Source organism: Falco cherrug, chromosome 1, assembly GCF_023634085.1.
Source record: "Falco cherrug isolate bFalChe1 chromosome 1, bFalChe1.pri, whole genome shotgun sequence".
NCBI classification, from domain to species: domain Eukaryota; kingdom Metazoa; phylum Chordata; class Aves; order Falconiformes; family Falconidae; genus Falco; species Falco cherrug.
The window spans coordinates 110,063,533-110,087,812 of record NC_073697.1 but is presented as its reverse complement, the minus strand read 5'-3'; the positions used below and the strand labels follow the sequence as shown (position 1 = coordinate 110,087,812).

Here is a 24,280-nt window from a genome sequence, read left to right as displayed (position 1 = left end):
GCTAAAGCCAGAATGGGGTCTAGCTTCTGTATAATACAGAATGTAAACTTCTTTGTCAGTGAGAAAATCTTACCAATAGGGAAAGCAAACATTGCCTGACATTTCAAAGTACCATTCCCAACATTCTGAGAATGGAGGGAGATGAGGTGGTTGTATTAAAGAACAAAATGCTTCTCTCTTTGAATGGGCACAGGAAAAAAAAAAATTACATTTTTATGACCTAAGATTGATTAAATGGTGCGTGAGTGTAGAAATTGTGGAGCTAGTGCTAATGGTAGGCCTTAAAAGAATGTGAATCTTAAAAAAAGTCAAAAAAATGCCCCATCTGGCTCAAGCCTTGTCATCAGCATTCCGTATAACACCTACACGCACTTACCGTGCTTTTGAATTGGTTTAGTGCAAGTGCATTGACACTCACGGGTTCAGAACCTGCAGGTGCAGCACGGTTTCTTCTGGCAACTGTTCAATCCTGTGTCAACAGAAGTAGGAATAATGCCTTGGCTACGGAAAGGCCCACTTCAAAAAAGATAAGCCTAACAAAGAGACTGTCCCTTGAAGAAGGAGAATAGCATTGTAAAATGGGTGCTGAGAGCTGGTGGTGTAGGAGAAAGTGGGGAAGAGAGCCATGGTTTTTGACTTAGGATCTTGCTTAGAGATGTGCTCTCTGTAGCTGTTTGGAATGCGACTGTGTTTATGAAACCTGGCACTCTGCCTGGAAAGTAAGTGCAGCTCTGATACGTTTGAAGTGTGTGGCTTAACAATAGCGATAATCTACCCTTTGCAGAGCATTGCTGAAGTATTCCGATGTTTTATTTGTATGGAGAAATTGCGTGATGCACGTCTGTGTCCTCATTGCTCCAAGCTGTGCTGTTTCAGTTGTATTCGGGTGAGTTTGCTTACTATGGCTTATTCTTGCAAATGTATGAACTTAAAAACTACTGATCTTCTGAACATGTTCTTGCTGCTTTCTTCCCCCTTTTCCTGGAGTTCCAAGGATTACTTTTTTTCCTGCTCTGTGCTCTTTAGTTTCCCTTTCAAAATCTTTTACAACACCCTGAGGAAAAACTAGGCAGGCTGTGCATTGCATTCAGTAGTGCTAATTATAGGGACTATCTAGAATAATTGCTTTTAAGAAGCAGACATTTAATGATCCCTTCTTTAACATCTTTTGAGAGTCAGTGATGCTTGTATGGAAGACAAAAGTTGAGACGGGAATCAAATGCTGACTTCACGTCTGTCGTTATGGAGCACTAGAAGGTCATGACATCACCTCTTGTCACCTTGGAAGCATTTTAAAATGCTTACCAAACTAGTATGGCATGACCAGATATGGGCTAAATCTTTGTCGAGGGAGTCTGGTATAACAGGCTGAAGCAGCAGCTGAACCTCAGTTCATTTATTAAGGTCGTGGTTACCAACGTGTAACACTTCAGTCCCCAGTCCAGGCACTGTTACGCATTAGCGTAGTGGGAGAGAGGGTTCAGCTGAGGTTTCAGACCTCCAGTAGTATTTCCAGAATTTGGAACAGACAATTATCATTCACTTTGAAAGCTCTGACAAGAACCATAGGTGAAGGATTCGTGTTGCATATTGAGTGTTAGATGACATATTGTTGAGGGGCGGTGAGAGATTATTCATGAGAATCTTCAGTGAGCTGACAAATATAAGCCTTTCAGCTGCTGAGCTTTTATTTTACACTTGTAAGTTGTAGTGGGCAGGTGAAGTTCTTTCCTCAGCTGCTTGTCTTCAGAGCTTTCTGGAAGAGAAACATTCAGAGGGTCCTTGTGGATTTGATCATTGAACTGCAGGTATCTAGCCTGTGTATAAATAGCTCGAGAGGAAGACAGAAGTTACCTTGAAGACTAGTAATTTAGACTCTAAGAAATGTGCTGCTTGTATCTTTTGCTTTCTGTTGTTGAAACATGCTCTTTAGCCCATGACTGCGGGGATCTGTGCCAGGTGTGTGGCTTCTAATGGAATATCTGGTACCTCTGATTTCTCTGTATAGTTTTAACTGAAGTGCCTTTGACATTTTAAGTAGTTGCTTTGTTACTAAGATACAAATAGCAGCATCTTCTGTGACTAAATGATTGAGCAGTTAAATTACAAATCTGTAAAAAAGGAAAAAATATGGGAAGGAAGATTGTAATAAAATGAAGTAACTCCTAATTAATGATAGAATGTATGTGCTCGCAGTTTGTTTCTTACAGTGTCTTTAAAAATGTTTTTCCTTTTTCCTTCATAGCGTTGGCTGACTGAACAAAGAGCTCAGTGCCCTCATTGTAGGTAAGGTGTTTTTAATATCAGAAATAAATTATCAGGAATTGGTTGTACTGTCCTGTTACGATTGATCTTTTTTTCACTGCAGGTTGCGCTAAATTTGTAAGCTTGATTTATTTTTTTTTTTGAGACCTGCCTGCTCTTACTATAAAGAATTACCGTGGTATAATACTCTAAAATACATTCTAGTTTTGTGACAAGCTAAGTGAGATCTTTGTTTTTCCCGTTACACATGCTGTTCAGTGTATGTAGTTGGTGTAATAGGGTAATTGGATGGTATTCCCCTTAGAACTCCTTGTAGTCCTCTTAGAAGAGTTAGAGAGACCAGAAACTTCAGTTTTCAGACTGAAATGTGTACTTTTTCTATAGCTATAATTTGTGTGACTTAGCTTATGTGTTGCAGATTTGTCTGAGACATAGCTACAGTATTTTAGTTTTTTAATGTGGTGCCCCACCCTGTCCCCCCAAGCCCTGGCACCCCTTAGCACTTCTAGTTCTTGAGTACCTACCAATTCTAGCTCTTGATAGACCAATAATTGAAAGAGAGCATATTTTTACCCCTAAGGGAAAGGAGGTATTTAAAAACAACTAACCAACAGTTTCTGCAGAACTTTTTTAACATTCAGCTTGTAAAGTATTTGATCAATAGCTCTAAAATGCTTGTAAGGAGAGAAAGATATCTATATTTTACAAAGGTGGTGATTGCAGCACTGTGATGAAGGTAGCTGAATAATGGGGGAGGTTGAAGAAGTACTGAGAAATGAAAATTCGCCTAGTGTTACCCAGGAGCCTGTCAAGAGGTCTGGAAATAGTTCTTGAGTTCCCTGTGTAGCTGTTCTGTATGTCACTGTGGGGTGGTTTGTTGCAGTTCCTGCCTTACCCCAGCCCCCCAAAGGAGCAAATAGACTTAAAACATTACTTTCTCTTTTTTTTTTCTTTCTTTTTTTTTTTTTTACTGTCTTTTCTGAAATAACTAGTACAGCTTTGGCTTCTTTGCCTGTGACTTTTCTGGTAGCGTAGAATTGATGAACTGAATTAATTTCAAAGCTTCTCTTGTAGCTCCTGGAGCTGAGTTCTTCCTTTAACTCTAGCAATGCTTTTTACAGAGCCCCACTGCAGCTACGAGAGCTCGTAAACTGTCGTTGGGCAGAAGAGGTCACGCAGCAGCTTGATACACTTCAACTGTGCAATCTCACAAAGCATGAAGAAAATGAAAAAGACAAGTAAATGGAGTATTCCTCACATAAAGCATTTTGCAGTTCACTATATGAATGGGCTTTTAATTTCAGCTTTTTACTAGAATCATGGAACAAAGCAATAACTTCTCCTTAATCAAAAGCCGAACTGTGCTTGCTGTCTGCCTAGAAGTTGGAATTCATTTCTGTCATATGTAATGGCAGAAGAAAAGCTCTTCGATGTCTCTCTAGAAAACTACCACTAGTTCTAGTTTGACTCAATATAGTTAAAATGAGACGTACGGGAAACATGAAGGGTGGTAATACTTCTTAAGGCTCTTAACCCTTCTTAGTGACCATACATATGAAATAAAAGTCTTCTCTCGATGGCTTGCTCATTTGTCAGTCCCATTCAGACTGTGGGTGCTGATTTGGTATCTCAGCATGTAAAAGCAGAGAAGCTGTTCTGAGAAGATGTCTTTTAGTCCCTTGCGAAAATGTCATTGATAAATTCAGATTGAGATCAAAGGAAATACGTAAAGTGCCACAGAAAGCACTACTGTTGCTATATCTGTCACATTAGTGCTGTTCATTCTCCTTCCTTGTCTTTGGAGCCTCCTGTATTTTCTGATATATTCTCTTCCTAGGAGCAACTGTCAGTACTTTCTCCGCAGGCTTTTCTCCTGGTTTTATCCTATTACCAGTGCTGTTATGTGTTTTAAGATATATTTTGGAGATCTGGAAGAGAAAAGCGTGAGGAGAAGCACTGAAAGACGGACAGGAACTAAGGATGTGTTCTATGCCTGCCTCTTCCCTCAGTTCCTGAATCCTAATGGAGGGGGAAGAGAGAAGATCTGGCCTGGTCTGTGCTTGATTTGTTGATTGATGTGCTGTTCCTGAAATTTTAAGAAATTGCAAAGACCAGTTTTGTCCAAAAAGCTTATGAGCCATTGCTCTGTGGATACTTTAGGTAGCGTATGATTAGGATTTTAATAATATGAAGTATTAACTTCCAGAATTCTGAGCTTGATTCGTTGATGATATCCTTTATCTGCTGGGTAGAAATTCAGTTTTAGTAATGTACTTTCTCTCTTATCTCTGTGAAGTACTGGCTGAGAGAACACTAAGAGCAATGTTTCTTTTATAAAAGGTTTTTACTGAATCTAAGTATTCTTCTTGCAAAACTATGCTGATGTCTTGTGCTTTACTCTCTGTATCGGGTAGCAAACCAAGTGAAAATGTTAAATTGAGTTTGCAGAAAATTCATAGCTGTTTCCTATTGATAAGTGTGTTTTCTGTTTAAGGTGTGAAAATCATCATGAAAAGCTTAGTGTTTTCTGCTGGACCTGTAAGAAGTGTATCTGCCACCAGTGCGCGCTTTGGGGAGGGATGGTAAGAAGAGGCTTGCTTGCTCATATATGTTCATGTGGTATGCTACAATAAGAGACTGCAGGCGTTATGTTGGACAGCACTTTAGAGAGATAGAAATGCTATGAAACTATTGTTACGGCTATTGAATTGCCATGCAAATACTGTAGTTGTAGGTGTATTTATAATTTAAGGTGGACATTGGTTGTGAAAGGCAATACCTTCTGTTTATAATTAGAGAAGCAAATTGAATTTTTGCTGAAAGGAGGTCAGAATTATGTTCCTTGTTATAGACTTCATGAGATCTTGGACAAACTTAAATGGTAGTGAGAATTGTATGGGCAAAGGAAGAAGTCTTAGAAAATATAGATAACGCTTACGTTATTTAAACATCCTGGCCTGTAATCCCAGATATCTTCAAAGCTGTGTTAGTAGCACAATTCACCATGCTTTTTATTATCCTTTCACTTGCATATTTCAAGGAGAGACTGCTGTTGTTGTTTGGAATATAAGTGGTTAATACTGTGCTGCCTTTGTTTGGGAAGTGTGTTTTAATAATAAGAACAAAAATAAAATAACCCTTCTATCCCTATTTGTTAGAGAATGGCACAGTGAATGAAGCAGTTTATTTTTGGAGGACTGTTGAGACTCCAAATAACTCTTGACAGGAAGTTTTGATGGTATGAAAGCCAAATTCATGACTTCTTATGAAGGGAAGTGAAAGACAGACTTCCTACATACAATCTGCTTTGGAACTTTTCCAAGATGAGTGATACACTAGGAGGCTTTCTTCCCCTCTCAGTAATTTAATAGGAGTGGAATGAAATTAAAATGAGATGCTTTATTATCCTCCACCTCCGCCCACCCCTTTTTCTTTTTTAACAGCATGGAGGACATACTTTTAAGCCACTGGCAGAAATCTATGAGCAACATGTCACAAAAGTAAACGAAGAAGTGGCAAAGCTGAGGCGAAGACTCATGGAATTGATCAGTTTGGTGCAAGAAGTGGTAAGAAATCGATCTAAGATAACGTTAAGTTTTCCTGTAGTATGCCATTGTCAAAGGATAACTGTAAGGTGGGAAACAAACACCATTTCAGTTGAAAACACAATGGAAACCATTTCATGAAAACTCATGAAGTTTTCAGCACCTGTTCAGAAGCTGTTGCTTCTGTGAAGGTAATTGGATTATCCCATAGAGACATGTTTTTACTTTTTATTTTTTACACAATGTGGAAAGATCAACCTATTCTCAATACTTGTTTTGTAGTTGCCAGACAGAAAAAGATGTGACTTAGCAAAGGGAGTTTTTCTTTTGGTGTATGCTATTTAAAAGCTAGAGTTAGACAGTTTTTTGGAAGATGTCTTTTTGCCATCTCTTGTACAAATGCAGTCTGCCATGCTACACAAGTATAAAAATGCTTTATTCTGATGGAGCTTATTTTACTTGCTTTAGGAGAATAAACTAAAGGTATATATGAGCTTACAGGATAGGCTGTAAAGCAGCTGACCAGTTCGAGATTTGAACTCTGTACCTCCTTGTTCTTCCCCATAGGGGTAAATGTGTTAGACATCCAAGCATCAACATGTTCAGCTTTGGCAGTTTCAGTGGGGGTTCCAACAATACAGTACAGTTTCTTGTATTCTGGGAAGGGTTATTTTTGTGTTCAGCTGAATGCTATTACATTTATAGTGTAGTCTTTGTACAAATAAAATAAGGTTTCTTTAAACAAGTTTCTGTATGTTTTTTTGTCTGTGCTGTATTCAGGTAGGTGTTTGCCACATGCAGTGGTAGGTTAGCTCTGCTTCAGCTCACATGTCACTGTTTTATCACCAAGTTGGTTATGGTGCTGCTGAAGTTACAGAAGAGAAACTGGCAGTTGAATTTACAAATTTTGATACTAAAGAATCCCCATATGACAAATCTAAATGTACTGAGGGAATGTTGCTCAAGTTTACTGTTAACCTTTGGTCACCCACCAGAGGGCATGCGTATGTATTCAGTGAAAGTCAAAGGATATTTACAACTGGCAACAGGAATAGCCTGTGATAGAGCTCATCTAAAAACACATTCCTGTTTTCTTGTTCTAAACATGCAAGCTTCAGTAAGACCAGGATTTTAAAACTTTTTTTCCTCATAGAAAAACAGGGTCGGAGGGGACTCTAGGGAGGCCTAGGCATTTCTGGGATCTGAGGGGGTGGAGTCAACATGTAAACGAGTGAAAAGTGTAAAAGTGTGAAGGCTTTGTTTTTGTGCTTGTTTTTTCGTGAATGCTGTTTTAGGAGAGGAATGTGGAGGCAGTGCGTAGTGCGAAGGATGAGCGAGTTCGGGAAATCAGGAATGCAGTGGAGATGATGATTGCCCGGTTAGACACTCAGCTGAAGAATAAGCTTATAACGTTAATGGGTAGGTATTTGCCTGACCTGTTACGAGTAGGTGCAATATATTAACAATGTGTAAATCTATTAAGAAACTTTCTTGCCCTGGGAGTATGGCTGCTTACACACTTCGTGGTGTTAACCAGGTTAACTGCTGACAGAAAACTTGTAGTTACAGCAAAGCTTTCAGGTAATTACGTAGTTACTGTGATACAGTTCTAAGTTGTTAGACATAATCTGGTTATGTTCTCTTAGAAACTCCTGTATAATAACTTGGAGAACATTCCCATTTAATTATAAGATGTGTACTACCTTTCACCTAAGGTGTTTTTACACCATTATTTGTGTTAGCCAAGAAGTTAATCTTTGTAATTTGCCATGTTTGTAATATATATTCCTTTTAATGTAATTTTAAAAAATTAGAAGTCTCCATGTGATGTCTGGTGGAGAACAGTTCAGATCCATAGATACAGGCAGCCTTGTCTGCAAATGAAGAACATGGCATCTGTAATCAGAGCTGCTAATTTGGTTCCTGGTGCTTTTGCTAACCGGGGACAGGTCACTAGTTGTCCTTTGGTATAAAGAGGTGAGAAGGCAGGTGGTACACTTGCTTCTGTAAGCTTCCATATCTGTCAACACTGCTGAAAAGTGTAGCTTTCAGTGAGAAGGACCAAATATTCCTCAGCTGGCTATAATTTTGTGCATGCTTTACTCAGCTGATTTTGCATCTGTGCCGTGGTTATTCCATGTGTGCTTTCATTTCTGAAATGCACTGATAGGAGCACACACTAAATGTGACATCATGGAATACTGGTTTCTTTAGAAGCTCTTGAAATGTTGCATTTACAGCCTTAGTTTTGCAAGGTATACAACCAGTAGATCAAAGTACACAGACAAAATATGCTTGACCTTGTATCTGTGTACTTGTCTGGGAATTAAAAGTAAGGCAATAAAATGGCTGTGCTGGAAATGTATTTCTGATGCTTGAAATCTTCACACACCCTGTCTCCCTGCCACCCAGCCAAAGAAAACATGAAATGTTCATGCTTGGAAAACGTCCTTAGCTTTGATCATGCTTGCGTTTATTCCCTTAGCTCATTTCCATTAAAAACAAAACAACATAATAAATGTATATTAGCTATGTTTCAAGTTTCAAATTCATGTCAGTACTTTAAAATGATTGCGTTAAGTTAAATCCAGGATGTGTACATTCGTACATATTTTGTGCCTATATCAAATACAGTAAGCACTCACAAGATCTGTTTTGGTGTATACTGATTAAAGATCAGTGTTAAAGCTGTGGTAGAATGGCTTAATTATTTGTATGTACAGGTTAATATTTTGCCCATGTAACACCTTTTTCCTAACAACTGCCAAATGCTCTTCAGGTATGCAATATATGATGGAGTCAAAGCAAATCCCCATGATGGAAAAGAGACAAGTGTGACTTAGATTTTTATTCTTTCTTGTTGTGGTCTTGATGCTAGTTGAAATGTACAAATGCATTTAAACATCGTTTGTTCTTTTTTATAAAGAAAACACTTCAACATCAAAGTCAAGAGAAATGGTAGCTTTTAGGAGAAAAGTGTCAGCTAGTATAAAAGAGAGGGTGAGAATGTGTGGATGAGAGCAAATTCAGTGAAGTCAGACCTGCTTTTTTGTCCAAAAAAGCACGCCAGAACAACAAACCTGCCATTTCTGGGACACAGAATGTTTCATTACTGCCTTAATCTCAAGTGAGTTGTTCACTACAGCTCTAATTAAAAACACAGGCTTGCTTTTAAAATGCTTTCTCAATCAACCTTGGTATATTTTTGGTATATTTAGAAATCCTTTACCTTAGTAGGTTCTAGGGCAGCATCCAGGTAAAAAAAAAAAAAAAAAAAAAAGCTCTGTTTCTTAAAATCCAGTGAGTATGTCTTTTTTATTATTATTTTCTTTAAACTTCTTGTTTTTTCTTTAAACAGGTCAAAAGACATCACTTACTCAAGAAACTGAGCTTCTGGAATCCCTGCTTCAAGAAGTAGAACATCAGGTGATTATGAAAAGAGCTGAAATGTTGTGTTACATGGATCCCTGCTCAGTCAGCCTTTCTCATTATTTTATTTATTTATAAACCATTAATTGATGGATATTTCTGAGGGTATCTTTAAGTGACCTTAGGTTGCACGTTTTCTTCTTAAAAATAAGTTTGTCTTCTAGAAATGATAAAAGATGTTCTGTTTCTTGAAAAACTACTACAGGAATTAATAGCAATGTCATATAAAACTACTCAGATATGTGTTAGTTTAGGGTAACAGCATTTAGACACTGTGGGTAGTTTCTCTTAGCTCTGCTGCCGCCAACTGTGTATGAAGGGTGGTGGCTATAAATGGATGGAGACTAAAGAAAAATGTTCTGTTTATGTGCTTTTGAAGAAAACTGAACTGGTTCTAGTTATTTTATTCCTGTCCACTTGTCTTTCCAAGAAGATGACATGGTATCACTTTTTTCGTCTTGCTTCTAGCTGTACAAGCTCAGCTTTTGGAAGTGAAATACTAAAGTTCTGCAGAGGTTGATTGTACTTGCCCTGAACAATTTCTACTTGCCCTGAGGACATGGAAGGGTTTTCTTCCTTCAAACATTACTCTATTTACTTTGCCTTTCAGCAGAGTTTGACATTTTAAGTTGGGAAAGGGGGCTAAGCTGCTTTGTGCCTGATACCTCTTGTCCTGTATTCCTTTTTCATTCCCTCCACTGCTTTTGATTCAGTAAGAATGCTAAGCTTTCTCACCTGATCAGTGATTATCATGTTCTCCTTGCACTTAATTATTGCATACCTGTAATGGGATGTCTTAGTTGAAGCATCAATGACATCAGGAGGATGAGTGCTCCTGCATACTCCATCAGCATATCTTTTTATGCCTGTTGAAAGCTGTCTGTGTATTCAGAAATTACTTGTGTTGCAGCCTGAATGAGTACCTTCCAATCCTGCATAGCAGTGCGTATGCAGCTCTGCAGACTAGCTTCTCTTTTGCAGAAAAAAACCTATTAAAATGCTAACACGCTAGTGCTAGTGAAACATGACCTCTTGTCCCTCCAAATTGGGAGGAAAAGCTTACCAACTAAAAAAATTGAGAGAAGATGCAGACATCTGACAACTGTAGGTCTCTGCTTGAAGTCATCGTGTGTGTCTCTCGAGAGGCTTTGAATTTTGTATTCTTTTTGTGAAAGTAATAGAATTATTTGAAGAACTTGTAGCAAAAATTTGACTTTAAAATGTACACGTTAATTTCACTTAAGCCTGACAAAGTTTGAAATGTAAGTCTAAGATATGCTTTTGCAATGTAAAGTATAAATAAGAACCAGAGTAGGTTGCCTCCTTTAGTAAAGACATTCAGAAAATACAGTACTAGCTGTTCAAGGAACATCTAAGATTAGATGGTTTTTGGGTTTTGGGGGTTTACTACACTGGTTTTATAAGATATTCTTGAATGAAGTGGATTGAAGTGGGGTTTTGGGGCTGCTATTTAAGATAATATAGGCTTTGCTTTGTTGAAATGTGGATGACCAAAACAAAGTTCTACATTTTAGTTATTCCTTTACTGCTGTATTGCCAGGTGCTGGACTATCGAATGTCACAGGAGCTTGTATCGCTGTGTTGTGATATATTTGAGCAAATTACGCAAAGTCTAATTAAGTGTCCTTTCCAGATTGATTTACTTTGTTATTGTTGCCTAAACACAGTAGATGTGACTTGGTATTAATTGGACATATATAAATTAGTTTAACCTAAATGAAGTACATAGTAGTTGCTGTAATTTTAATTGTAGAATTTTGCAGGGTCTTAAATATTCAGGACTCCCCAAATGGACTGCACAAGCTTTGGAGTGAGACACAATATCTGTTTTGATTTCCTAACAGAAATTTTAGAACACACAACCATCAGCTATCATAGCCAAATCCTTAGTTTTGAGAGCTGACAGTTTCAAGGGAAATAAAACCCAAACAAATGAGGGGAAAATAACCAACCACAACCAAAAACAAACAAAAAAAAATCCCAACCAAAAACCTCTGAGCTTCATTTTACATTGTGTTGTAGCTAATCTTCTGAAGCTGTGACAGACATGCCATTTATTTGTTTATAAACAAAAAGTCACAACCTACAGTTTGTACTAAGACATAAGGATTTTTTTTTTCTTCTTTGGTTTTTCCCCCCCATATAGTTAAGATCATGCAGTAAGAGTGAGTTGATATCCAAAAGTTCAGAGATCCTGATGATGTTCCAGCAGGTTCATCGGAAGCCTATGGCCTCGTTTGTCACTACTCCTGTCCCCCCAGACTTCACAAGGTAAGTGCTGCCTTTTCTTTCCGTTGTAGTCTGAATGGGAAAGCCATGTCACAAAGGTTTGTTTTGCTTGTTAAAATAATATTTAAAGTAGCTTAGAGTATCTCTTTCCCATTTTATTGTACCACTATATGGAGGAGGATGTTCCAGTGAGTCTGGGAGGTAGATACGTTCTTATGTACATCAGCCTTTTGTAAAAGTAGGACAGAGAGTACTGCTGCATTTTAACACGAGGGTTTGAAAGGGTGGATGATAGGTGGCTGATGGATAGATTGCTGGAGAGGTTGCCTGATACCAGCCTCTAGCAAAGGAGAGTCATACTTCTCGGCTAAAGTGATTTGGTCTGTTTCTGTGTTAAACCTAGTGTCTCTGACTGAATTTGGGTCCAGACTTAGACACTGAAAATTATAAACTGCTTAACTTGCTGCTCTTAGTAACATATGCTGCAAGTAGGCTTTTCTGTTCCAGCAGGGCTTATTTTATGTCTGTAGTCCCTGCTGGGGAGTCAGGACAGTGGGTTCCAGCTGACAGGTTTTTTTCTCTTTTACACTTAGGTTACTGATTTGTCCTTTTTCTCTTATTGGGTCATTCGGTGTGTAATTGCAAGGCTCTCATGGGATGTCTCTGCAGGTCACCTTAATTCAGAATATATAGCCAAAATCACTTCATAGCACAGTTCCTCGTAAAGAGAGTGCTGCGAGTGCTGGGTTCTGAGGAAGTCTGGTGAGAGTTTAGGCTAGCTGGCTGAAAAGAATCTCCGAAAAATCAAAAGTAGGAAAAGTCTTAAAGAATCCCTCAAACTTTGTGTTCTTTAGCAAAAATTGGTTTGGCTTGTTTTTAAATGTCATTTCAAAACTATTTTCCTGACGTGTTTCCTGAAAAGAATAGTTAAATGCTTCTGAGGAGAGTTTAAATCTGACTGTTCATTTTCCACTGGCAGTAAGGTACCTGCTGCTCAAATACACACCATTTAACCTTTGTGCTTTCAGCCGTACAATAGTTTCATCCTTTCTAGAACTACCAAGGAGTCTTACATTAAAAATTCACTATATGAAGAGATTATTAGCCATCACAGGTAAAAGGGCAAATCCTCTTAAATGCTTTCAGTTGCTCTTCCCTTCTTAACGTACTTGTTTTACTGTGTGATATCATGTGGAGAGGTACTGGGGAGAAGCCTCATAAATAGAATTTTCAGAAGTACTGAAATAACCCAGTGTAGTTGTAGTGAATTTCAGTGGCTCTGGTAAACACTTCTGGAGATTACAAAAGTTGGGATTTTTAATGTCACGTTATTCAACTCTAATACATTCCCGTCCCACCCCTCCTCCCCCTTCACAGTGAATTGGTTCCAGCCTATGACTCAACTACGTTTGTCTTGGAAAACTTCAGGTAAGGATGTGTCTTAGCTTCCCAATATTCATGGTAATTTTTTTCTGTTTCTTCTGTAGATGAGTAGTATTCTTTAAAACACGGAACAGTCTCTACTGAGAACTGTGAGATATGAACTAAGCTATGGGAATTCAGTCAAAAATCTTCTGTTTACCAGGTGAACAATTAACCCTAGCTAAACTGTTAGCTAAAAAGATTGTCCATGATAAAGCCAAGCTACTTATTTTTCTTCTTCAAAGAGGAAAAATAATTTTGCAAGGAATACATATATCTGTATGGACACTTAACATTTTGCATGAGCCTTGTACTCTGCTACGTGCTGTGTGTAGCAAGAAGGATGGTTGTAGCGTGTGAGTGTGAAAGCGTATATGCAGCGTACTATTTCATGGAGGGGTTTGCTTTGTCCCAATAGCAAATATTTTTTTTCCTTTTTCAATAGTACATTGCGTCAGCGAGCAGATCCTGTTTACAGTCCACCTCTTCAAGTGTCAGGACTTTGCTGGAGATTAAAAGTTTATCCAGTGAGTTATATTTTCAACTAGAGTTATCCCATCCAAAACTCCTAAGCAGCACTCATTTGCTTCTCTCGTAAGAAAACACCAGTTAGTCTCTTCTCATGTTGTATATAAAAAGTGTATGAAAAGAAGGTAATAAGGTTGTAGAGTTGATCACCGGCCGTTGGAGTATTCACTGTCTGCCTCCAGATAGCCGGCATGAACACTCTCAATATTGTTCATCTGGTTAATTTAAAGGTGATTAAAAATGGGTCTTGTTAATATGTCATAGGAACTTCAATATTTTTACCATTTCTGTCTGAGTGTTTTTTGCAGAACTGAGGTATAGAGTAACTTACTGTGTTTCTGTTTATGGATAATACTTACTGGGGAAGTTGAGAGGAGGGTGAAGTATTAGTTGAAGGGGAACCTGTTTTACTGTGCATCCAGTTCTGAGATGCTGACATTAAAACGTGTGTATCGTACTGATGCCCTTCCAGTGGGATATTCAGATTTCTGAGGCAGTATCTTTGTCAGTGTTGGAACATCAACCCACAAGGTGTGATGTTTTTCCAGTCTGCTAGTCCAGTCAGTGCTTCCAGGAAGCTCTGGCTGCTACTACAGCTGCGTTGGAGAAATATGTGTTTAGTGATGGAGTACAAGTTTTGTTGATGATTTACATGGCATCTTCAGAGAAATGGATGAATCTGTTAAGCCCACGTGTGCACAGAATTGTATTCTTGCAATGCAGACGTGGGCTCCAGTGTAAGTTTTTAGAGTATTGTAAATTCAGGATTGACTACATGAGGTGTGCTGTCAGAAGGCATCAAAATTTACTTTTTAAAATGGTAAGTTGAAATGTTTTTTCAACCTAGAGGATTCAAGTTGAGCCATTCTTCATCCTTCGTTAGGGTGAGTGTGATGGAGGTTTTGCCGTAATTTTTATGGTGATTCTAATACTGTTTCTCAGTTAACTGACCTAACTTTTTCATATTGCATGTGTTTTCTAAAAAAATTGCTTTTCTTTCAAAAATAAAGTAGCTTTGAAATGCAGTTGTGTGTAAAAATATTTCAGAACTAATGTTTAACCTGAGCTGTTTTCATGTTGAGAATTTGAGAAGAATTTGACTGTAGTAAACTGCTAAGTAGATTTTATGAGTTTTTTTACTGCTTTTTCTATGTTAAATAAGCTTTTCTGATACACTGACAAATGTGTCTTGTCTTACACTTAATTGAACCCCTAAAGTGTTAGCAGAGTAATTAAAGCTCTGTTTTGAGATTCATATCTGAGATACCAACATTAGACTGCATATGTGCTTCCAGATGCAAACTCCATGTTGATTCAAGTTAGAGTTCTACATCACAGAAGACTAAAAATCAAACCCGTAGCTTACAAAGTAGACTGCTGCTGCAAATCCTGTATTGATTGAAGCTGTTTTCTAAACTTCAGGCATAGATCAAGGTGTTTAGTTTTGCTTTTCTGGTTTTTGTTTTCTTATTTTAATCAGTTTATATCTCAATCTTGTTTATTTCAAGGATGGAAATGGAGTGGTACGGGGCTACTACCTGTCTGTGTTCTTGGAGCTGTCCGCTGGGTTGCCAGAGACATCCAAGTAAGCAAACCTGTAGTAAAAGTAGTTGGTTTGGTTTTTTCCTATGGGCAAAGCATCTGCAGAAGTTTCCAAAGAATGACCTCAAGTTCTGTAGTGTTGCTAGAAACGGCTGTGGAGTTCTCCTGAGAAGAACAGTGAGACTTCTATTGTCCATTGAGCTTTGAATCGTGCCCAAAGGTAGTATTTTTAAAGTTGTTACTCAGTGGCTCTCTCAAGATGAAAAGCTAGCTGCCACAACAACTGGTAAAAGTATCTGTCTCCTAGTATTCAACCCTCAAGTTAGTTTACTACTCTGCTCCCTATTACTGCTTTCTTCCTCCTTGTACTGTTTATGCAAGCGTTCAGTACAATTTTCAGACTGAATCACCTCTTCAGCTGGGCATGCAGGCCTCCCAGGAAGCACAGTTCTCTTAAACTTGATGCGTTCTGCAATTCTGACATCTTTATTTTGCTACTAATACCTGTGATCTTCCCCTGTGTAGGTATGAGTACCGTGTAGAAATGGTTCACCAGTCCACCAACGATCCCACGAAAAACATAATTCGAGAGTTTGCCTCCGATTTTGAAGTTGGAGAATGCTGGGGTTACAACAGATTTTTTCGTTTAGACTTGCTAGCCAACGAGGGCTACTTAAACAGGCAGAATGACACTGTGATCCTCAGGTAAGGGAGACAGCCCAGTGGGGCTCTCTTCTGCTGTCATTTCACAGCATCACACCTACCACTGAAATGGGAATTAATTAAGTAGTTGAACGTAAAGTAATTGTGACATGTTTTGTCATAAACGGATTTCACTGTCAGAAGCTTTAAAGAAAATGTGCTGAAGGGAGTTGTGGAAACTTTAAATACATCTCTTTCTCTGAGAAGTAGCTGCACTTGACAGTAATAAGCCTGTGTTAGAGATCTGTAGCTAACTGATTTAGGGAAAAAAGTGTTTTCTCCCCCTCTTAAGAAAAAATTGTAGTTTTAGGGGAACTTTGGGAATGAAGGAAGCCTGTAATTTAAGAGAACGAATACTGTCAATGGCAATTACAACGTTATGACAAAATACAGAAGCTTTACCCATCCACTTCAAATGTTCTCCCTGTGGTCCTACTCCTGCTCCCATTACACACTTTGTAGCATGTTCAGTTGGTTAGTGTTGGTTTGTGAAGATAACCACCTCTCGTACAGCTGCCTCTCCTACAAAATACTTACTGTTGCACCTGTTCGGTGCGTTGAGGGTACTGAGCGTAGGAGTACTTGTCTGTTAAGTTTATTTCATCACTAGATTTCAGGCTGTATGATGTTCTTCTGTAGGACTCTTTAGATTGGGGGCAGGGTTGGGGTGGAACCACAAAAACCAAACCAAAACAACCAAACAACAACAAAAAAACAACCCAAAAAACCTTTTCAAATATCCCTTTGAAGGTTCCAGGTGCGCTCGCCAACCTTCTTCCAAAAGTGCCGAGACCAGCACTGGTACATTGCTCAATTGGAAGCAGCTCAGACAAGTTACATCCAACAAATAAATAACCTGAAAGAAGTAAGTGCGAGGTATATTAGTGTAAAATCACCTTTTACTGACCACTAATTACCTGGTTTAGATTACAGTGTTCATGTTTGACAATTGTGTTTATTTGGGTTGCTATTGTTAGTTTGATATTGGCATTACTAAAATAGTATATATGCAACTCAACAAACTTACTGGATTTGATGGTGCTACATTGTCATCTTCTATATATACTTTTGTGTATCCTTCTGTTAAGAGGCTTGCGATTGAACTTTCACGGACTCAGAAATCACGAGGCATTTCACCTCCAGACACTCATCTTAGTCCCCAGAATGACGATGGTCCAGAAACAAGATCAAAGAAATCTGGACAAAGCACTGAAGTACTACTTGAGAGTGTTGCTACTCCAGGATTAGTGCGAGATAGCAAGGAAGAGGAGGAAGAGAAGATCCAGCATGAAGACTTCAATGTAGGAATTACCATTTTCCTGCCTCTTTGTTTATGTGTAGCTTTTTAGGATAGGATAGTAGTAGAAACAGGTGAAATGCTGAATTGTAAAGTAGATATTTTTTTTTATCATCTGTATGGAAACAGGAGATGAGCCACTCAAGAGTTAGCAGTGAGAGATGACACTAGTGAGATGTTCCAGCACAGAGCTAATGGATCCCACCACAAAAAAGTTTCCAGGTTGCAGCTGAAAAATCCACCAGCCTTTATTGTGCTTTGAGACCCTCCGAACTCCTGTGTGATAGTGTGATACTCTGGGAGAGAGAGTTCCTGTTCATAGCTTTTGTGACTCCATCAAAGTGCCACTGAGGTGTTTCTTTTTATAAGGACTTGTTCTGTTTTTCCTGTAGCACGAGCTCTCTGATGGTGACTTGGATATAGATCTTGCTGGAGAAGATGAGGTGAACCACCTTGATGGTAGCAGCTCTTCAGCTAGTTCGACAGCAACTAGTAACACTGAAGAAAATGATATTGATGAAGAAACTATGTAAGTAACTGAAAATGCCTTTCAGACCATCACCTTGTCTCTCAGGGTAATCATCCTAATTCCAGTGGAACTGATTCATTTGCTACATCGCCATACAGTGTGAGGGGGATTCCAGTGCAATGGGAGGGGTGTTTCCTCTCCTGGAAACAGCACAAACTGATACAGTTAATGCTAAACGTTGACTTTTCGGCCAGCTAGTTACTATCTTTCTGATCTCTTTATTTTAGTGTTGTATTCTGTCTTTGACAAGTGATAGTCTGTGAAGGTTCTTTCCGAAAACACTATTAAGAAATCTGTTTCTGCACTGTAACGAAGGTTTGGTATTAGGAAGGGTATAGTAGTAGGAGAGTGATAATGAGGACAGCTACTTAAACTAGAACATTTACAGTTTTTAGCTGAGACTATGTCAGATCCTAGAATCTTCATTAAAACATGAGAATGTGTTGTAACACATACAAATATAGAAGTTTGCAGGATCAGATTTTACAGTCTAGATACGTATGGCACTTTTGGACTCTTGGTTAGTGAGTCAGTCATTTAATTAACATACTTTCATTTGTTCAGTTTGTGTAGCTTGGAATGCAGAAAATACTATTTACAGCACTTTGTGTGTTTGTCAAGGCATGTGCCATGTTTAACAAGAGCTGAAAAAAGCTAGTAACTCTGTTCTCCTCTTTCCATCCCAATGAACTCCTAAGGTCTGGAGAAAATGATGTGGAATATAGCAGTAATATGGAGCTGGAGGAAGGAGATCTGATGGAGGATGCAGCAGCTGCTGCTACTCCTGGAGCATCAGGTATGAAAAAACAGCCTTCAGAATTCCTGTGTATGTGATACATTGCTGGATTCCTTCCCCTGTTCTTGGAAGCAACACCAAGCTGCATGTTCTGCAGGCATTTCTATTTTTGGAAATGCTGCATCATGTGGTTTGTACTGATTATTGCAGTGTAGCAGAAACACTTCATTGGTTCAATAAAAAAATAATGGGGAGTAAATCTTCTGAATCTGCTTGTTTAAAAATGATGCATAAGTTTGGAGGGAAGCTTTTCTGCCTCTTTGAAACCCCTTCCATTCTGGTCTAAAGCAGACTGACAAGCAACTTTTACTGATGTCTGTGTGGCCTCTGAATGTGTGACACATTCACTTGGGTTTTAGTGCACTGTAAAACCTGAAGTATGTGGAGGGAATGAAGTAAAGAATCCTTAACCAGTCCAGCAGAAATGGAGTTTAAATGCAGTAATGAAAAGGCACTCTTAAGATTTCTTGCAGCCTGGAGATGATCATAGCCCAAATTAGTCATAGGTTATTAAGATTCTGAATGAAAAATATGTATATGGAATACAAGTGTATTTATTTCTGGCAAAGATACCTGAAGTGGCATTCACTGGAAGTGGGCTTTATGCTGCTGTGGACGTCTGCTAGTGCTTGAAGGACAGACCTGTTTTTAGCTGCTGTTTCAAAACAACTGGGAAAATTTCTTATGACCTAGGAAGCTGAGGGACCTGTCTGTTTCCTTCCAAAAGGATAGCCTTTTGAGGAGAGAGGCACAGTGGCTGTAGAAACAACATTTATTTTGGAGCTTTTAAAAAGTCATTTTTAAGAGCATTTGTAAAAGCTGACACAACCTCTTCACTTGAGCTTTTTGCATTGACCTGCTTGTGCTGTTTTCCAGTCTGAAGGTTAGTAGTGTCACCTGTCTGTGTTGGAAAGGTGTTCTTCTAAACTGTACTATTTTAATCTCACAGATCTAACTATTGTCTCTGAGTGTTCTCTTCATCTTTTGAGTGCCTTGGCCACTATGTAATGGGAACATGGTAACACAGAGCAGAACATGACTGAAAATCCCCCCTTTGTTAATCTAATTGTGGGGAGGGACACATGACACCTAGAAAGTTGATGTGCATGTCTTCAGAATAAATGCTTTGTGTATTGATCCGTTTACCAATCTATTTATTAATATTAAGAGATTTACATAAAAGGTATGAAGTGAAATATTCCCCCCCCCCCCCCCCCCCCCCCAGCCTGGTGCTTTTTGGCTTAACCTTCCAGTTAGAAGGGTATCTGATTGCTTTCAGAATCCATAAATCCATGAAATAATACTGGTGTCTTGTTAAGTTGCTTGGAATGTTTTCATTCCTCATCTGCTTGTAGAACCCTGTCTCTTTATTTGTCCAGGGAATAATGCAGCACCTGTGTCACGTATATGCATGCTCTCTTTCTGTGACTTCCCTCAGGTACTAGCCATGGCTACACCAGTGCAAGTGGAAGACCTTCAAGGCGAGGAGGAAGTGCCCTAGGCTCAACATCTAGTAGCAGTTTGCTAGATATAGATCCTTTAATTTTAATCCACTTGTTGGATCTAAAAGACAGAAATGGTATGGAAAACCTTTGGGGCCTGCAGCCACGTCCACCTGCCTCCCTTCTGCAGAACAGAGGTAACTGTACATCATATGTTGGATGGTTTAATTCCAACCTGGGAGTGTCTCTGAGAATGCACTCCCAGAGTTCGAAGCAGATTTGAGGAGGGGAAGGAGGGAAGAGGGCAGCAGGCAGTCCTCGTTGAGAGCTGGACGTCGTATCCTCACCTGTGCTCTGTGTGCTGCATCTTACTGACAAACGTTTGTTGTCTTAGTGGTTGGCCTCAGCTTGAGAGCGCCAGATGACTCGACTAAAAGCAGAAGTGTGTGTCGGGGGGGGGGGTGTCTTCTCATCTTTTCTTGGGGGCCGTGACTGAACTGGCTGGCTGATGCATGTAGCAGCGCTATAGATACACAGTTCACACAATTTCTTTGACTACAACTGTGGGAGGTGAAGGAAAGGCCCTTTTCTGGAAGAGGTTAGTACTGAAGGACTAACCAACACAAAACATCTGTCTGCTGAGGAAGCAGTTACGCCTCTTGCTTCACGCGTTTTGTACACTCAGAAGCTGAGTTCTAGGAGCACAGTGATACTAATGCGAAAATAAATCCTGGAGTTTACTTTTGTGTGAAAAAGACATTTAGATTTAGAAAAATGTGTGTAGTAGTAAGGCTGGAAAAGCATATGTAAGCACTTGGAGAATTAAAAATGGATCAAAATGTCAGGAGCCAAAAATAGTGATGGTATTTAGATAATTCAAGACTTAAACTGAACCACAAATACTCTTTTAGGACCCTTCAGCTGAAATGGCAATTAAAAAAATGTGCAGCAAAAGCGAGAGAGCTGGCAGTTCGGGCACTCGTGGCTGACACTGAAGGTTGCTAGTTTCTCTTGTTTTGTTAGTGAAGAATTAAAATGAAATCAAGCTCAATAACACATTTGTCATGATTAACACTTATTTGGAGCTAGCTGGCCCACTACCTCAACATCTTATTTCGGGTCATTCTGAAACAACCATTTTGGTGACTTTGTAGAACAGAAGAGAAATAATGGTCCGTTTGCTACAAATAAATCCTTGCTTTTGCTGCAACAGTGACATTAGTGTTACTGAATGTAAAAGCTAGCTCAAATTGTTTGTTCCTTTGTGATTAGGTTTTTAAATGTGGTCACATAAACAGATGAATTTTCAGCTGAATGTCATCCTTATTTCCAAAAATGGAAGTCACTTCCGTAAATACAGAAAGGGGAGGCAGCAAACGAACAGTGTCAGCTCAGTTTTACCTGGAAAAAGGCCTAGACAAAAGGACCTTAAGAGAGGGCATTGCGCTTTGTGCTGTGCTGCTCGAGCAAGATTAACCTCTCCTGTTGTGCTAAACAGCTTCCTGGTCATCTAGCTACTGGCTACAGCTGAAATTACCTGTTCTGCTGAGCTTCCCTTAGGGTCTGACTGTTCCCAGAGCTTATTCGAGTCAGTTAACAATGAGAAAGCTGCTGTTACATCTGGAGTTTGCCAGACTTCTCCTAAGGTGAAGGTTTCTGAGAGCCACTTGACTTTAGGGTCTTGAACAGTGGAATTTGCAGTGAAACACTTACAGAATTTATAAGGCTTCAAATAGACATCAAAGTTGATCTAATTCCAGTGAGCAGCATGTAAGCTTACTTGGGTATTAGCTCCTCAGCATCGTCTTGTGGTGTTAGGTACTTAAGGGAATTCCTTCCCTAGCTTCAGATTTCCTTGATCTCTATACATTAACATGATACGTTGATGGTATGAGCATCTTATACACACACTTAACAAATACTATAAAAAAACACTAACAAATTTGACATAAACTGATAACCAGGCTTGTGAACTTAAGCTTGTCTGGCAATACAGAGCAGTAGCTCCATTGCCATCAGAACTCCCACAGCAGTACTGCGAGCCTTGCTGCTTCCAGCGGGCACGTTTGGGGCCACCTTCCGTGGCAGGCAGGGAATGAAAACCTGCTGTCCTGCTCACCGTGCAGCACTGGCAACCTAAATACAGTGCTGGACCAGTACAGAAGGATGTGTCTCTGTCCTTCGTTTTTATAGCAGGGCAAAGGGTAGAATTCTTACAGCTGTTAGATGTCTGGTTTTGAGAACAGTTTGACTTACCTGTTGTGTTCTTTAACTTTTCCTTTGGTAAAGCATCATCCTATTCTCTAAAAGATCGAGATCAGCGGAGACACCAGGCCATGTGGCGCGTGCCACCTGACTTGAAGATGCTGAAAAGACTTAAAACACAGATGGCTGAAGTCCGAAGCAAAATGTCTGATGTCAAAAACCAGCTGTCAGAAGTGAGGAGCAGCAATGCTGGCTCATGCGATGGACAGCCCAGCTTCTTCTCCATTGAGCAAGGCGCTCTGGCTGCCTGCGGAACGGACAGCTGCAGCAAGCTGCAAGAAATAGGAATGGAACTACTGACAAAATCTTCAGTTACCAGTTGTTACATAAGGAATTGTAAGTGCATAGAAAAGGGGGGATTTAAATGTCAGCTTTACAGATGCCAGCTGTATAGTTGGTTTATATATCCAGGCATCTAGACATAGAGCTTTTGTAGTTACTTATACTCGAGTTCAGCTGTAAAAATCCAGAAACAAAACCTGCACTGCCTTTGAGTCAGTAAATGTTACGGAAACTGGTTTCAGCCCTTCTCAGTAAAAGCACCAAGACTTTTGCTCCACAACCGGTAACACACCTAATGCAGTGAGAATGTTCTGAAGTTTAATCCGGTATCAAAGTGACCCCAGCTGAAGGTCACTTCTTGTTGACAGCAGCTCTGCATCAGGCTCATCTGTGAACTTGAGGATGTTTCATGATGCTTGCCAGTGAAAAAAAAAAATATTAAAAATTCAGACTTGCTGTGCTTTATAACTTGAAATCTTGCTGAAATTCAAGTAAGCCAAAATTCTCTCAGGAGGGACTTGGCCTTTTGAAAGGTGACCTCTTTCAAAGAGGTGCCTGTCTGTTGGTGTGTTCCAGTACTGCCACAGAGTCCTGGTGGCAGCACTAGTGAGCCCGTGTGGAATCTTTTGGATACCAGCACGAAGGCTGTGCCAGTGCTTTGTGGCTTATGCTCCTGAATAAAAGCAGTCATGCTTCACCCTCTCTCACTTCCCTGTTGCCTAGGAGAGATGATTTTTCCAGTCTTCTGCATTTTGGTTCAAGTTATTGCTTGTATTTTGGATGAGCAAGACGAGCAAGAAATGGATTATAAACAGGAGTGGACTAAAGAACCAGTAGAATAGTTCTGTTCTCCATCCATTCCAACACTGACCTGCAAAACAGGGCTTTTGCAACTCCAGCAAAGGTCTGTTTTGCATTTCATCGCTCCTACAGAGCAGAGAATTTCTTCTGTGATGGTGCACATCTAAGAGAGTTGTGTTAATGTTTGGAGCCATGAATTTGTGCCGTGAATAAGTCACGGAAAGATCAAACCACTTTATTGGAAGTGCTAGCTTTTGCGTGTTGTGTGGGTTTTAATACCACCTCTTTCCTTAGCAAATGCCTCGTTCCTCAAAGGTTACTAAGGCAGTGGGCAGTCGCTTCGTTCTGCATCAGAATGGGAGGGACCGTGCTCTGTAAAACAGGAGCAATCTTGTGATTGCTGTTGAAGCCTAGATCCCCCGCCTTTGTGGGGTGTGGTGGCAACAGAACTTAGTGTTACTGCTCCTCTATTTCTCCACCTAGAGGAGTTTCTGCAGCAGGATCCACACTGACACACACTCAGAGTGGTTAATTTGGGAAGTGGTAAAGCCTGTGAGTCCCATAACCTGCCTTTCACTCTTGCTTTTGAGGTTCTTTGTTACCTCGGACATTGATTTAAGAGCCAAAGGGACAGGTTTGGCTGTCCTTACCTTTTATACTTCCAGGATGGCTGAAAGAACCTGGATGCTGGCTCTCTGAAGGATGTCTTAGTGTAAGGCAGGTGGACATGACTCATGCAGTCTTGGCTGCATCCATAGCCAGCGAAGGTTCCCTGTAGCCCACATCTTTGACGGGAAGGGTATGGGAGTTGTGTGTGGGATTGGGAGGTAATGAGCAATGAGACTAATACGGAGCTTAACTTCACTCAGAACAAGCATGAAGACTGCAGCAGTTTGACCGAACGTTTGTCACATCTTAAAATATTTTTGCAGCTTCAAGTAAGAAAAGTAACTCACCCAAACCTCTTCGCTCTGGAGCAGCAGGCAGTCTGTCTTTACGAAGAGCTATGGACCTTGGGGACAGCGGTCTGCGTTTAAAGGGAGACAGTCAGACTGCTGAAGGTAAACAGGGTCATCTTTACTTGTGTGGTGGGGCGCATCTTAGCATCTCTGGTACAAAAGCTTTTCAAGAAAGCTTTTACTTGGCACCTGAAGTTTCCCTGAAACTTGGCTGGAGCCTTTCTCA

General features: G+C 39.7%; 1 protein-coding gene across 10 annotated transcripts in view; it reads left to right on the top strand.

Moving 5' to 3' along the window:
- The window catches only part of TRIM37 (tripartite motif containing 37), a 30,872-nt gene that overhangs the window by 953 nt on the left and 5,639 nt on the right, over positions 1-24,280 (top strand). For all 10 annotated transcript variants that reach the window (XM_055719164.1, XM_055719169.1, XM_055719155.1 and 7 more), the window contains exons 2-20: positions 785-886; positions 2,246-2,286; positions 3,387-3,503; positions 4,760-4,847; positions 5,709-5,831; positions 7,106-7,229; positions 9,169-9,236; positions 11,407-11,531; positions 12,867-12,917; positions 13,357-13,438; positions 14,948-15,024; positions 15,507-15,686; positions 16,434-16,548; positions 16,772-16,984; positions 17,373-17,509; positions 18,208-18,305; positions 19,744-19,944; positions 22,037-22,348; positions 24,028-24,156. In XM_055719164.1, coding sequence (XP_055575139.1) covers positions 785-886; positions 2,246-2,286; positions 3,387-3,503; positions 4,760-4,847; positions 5,709-5,831; positions 7,106-7,229; positions 9,169-9,236; positions 11,407-11,531; positions 12,867-12,917; positions 13,357-13,438; positions 14,948-15,024; positions 15,507-15,686; positions 16,434-16,548; positions 16,772-16,984; positions 17,373-17,509; positions 18,208-18,305; positions 19,744-19,944; positions 22,037-22,348; positions 24,028-24,156 — 2,383 coding nt within the window. The remainder of the gene's footprint in view (positions 1-784; positions 887-2,245; positions 2,287-3,386; positions 3,504-4,759; positions 4,848-5,708; positions 5,832-7,105; positions 7,230-9,168; positions 9,237-11,406; positions 11,532-12,866; positions 12,918-13,356; positions 13,439-14,947; positions 15,025-15,506; positions 15,687-16,433; positions 16,549-16,771; positions 16,985-17,372; positions 17,510-18,207; positions 18,306-19,743; positions 19,945-22,036; positions 22,349-24,027; positions 24,157-24,280) is intronic.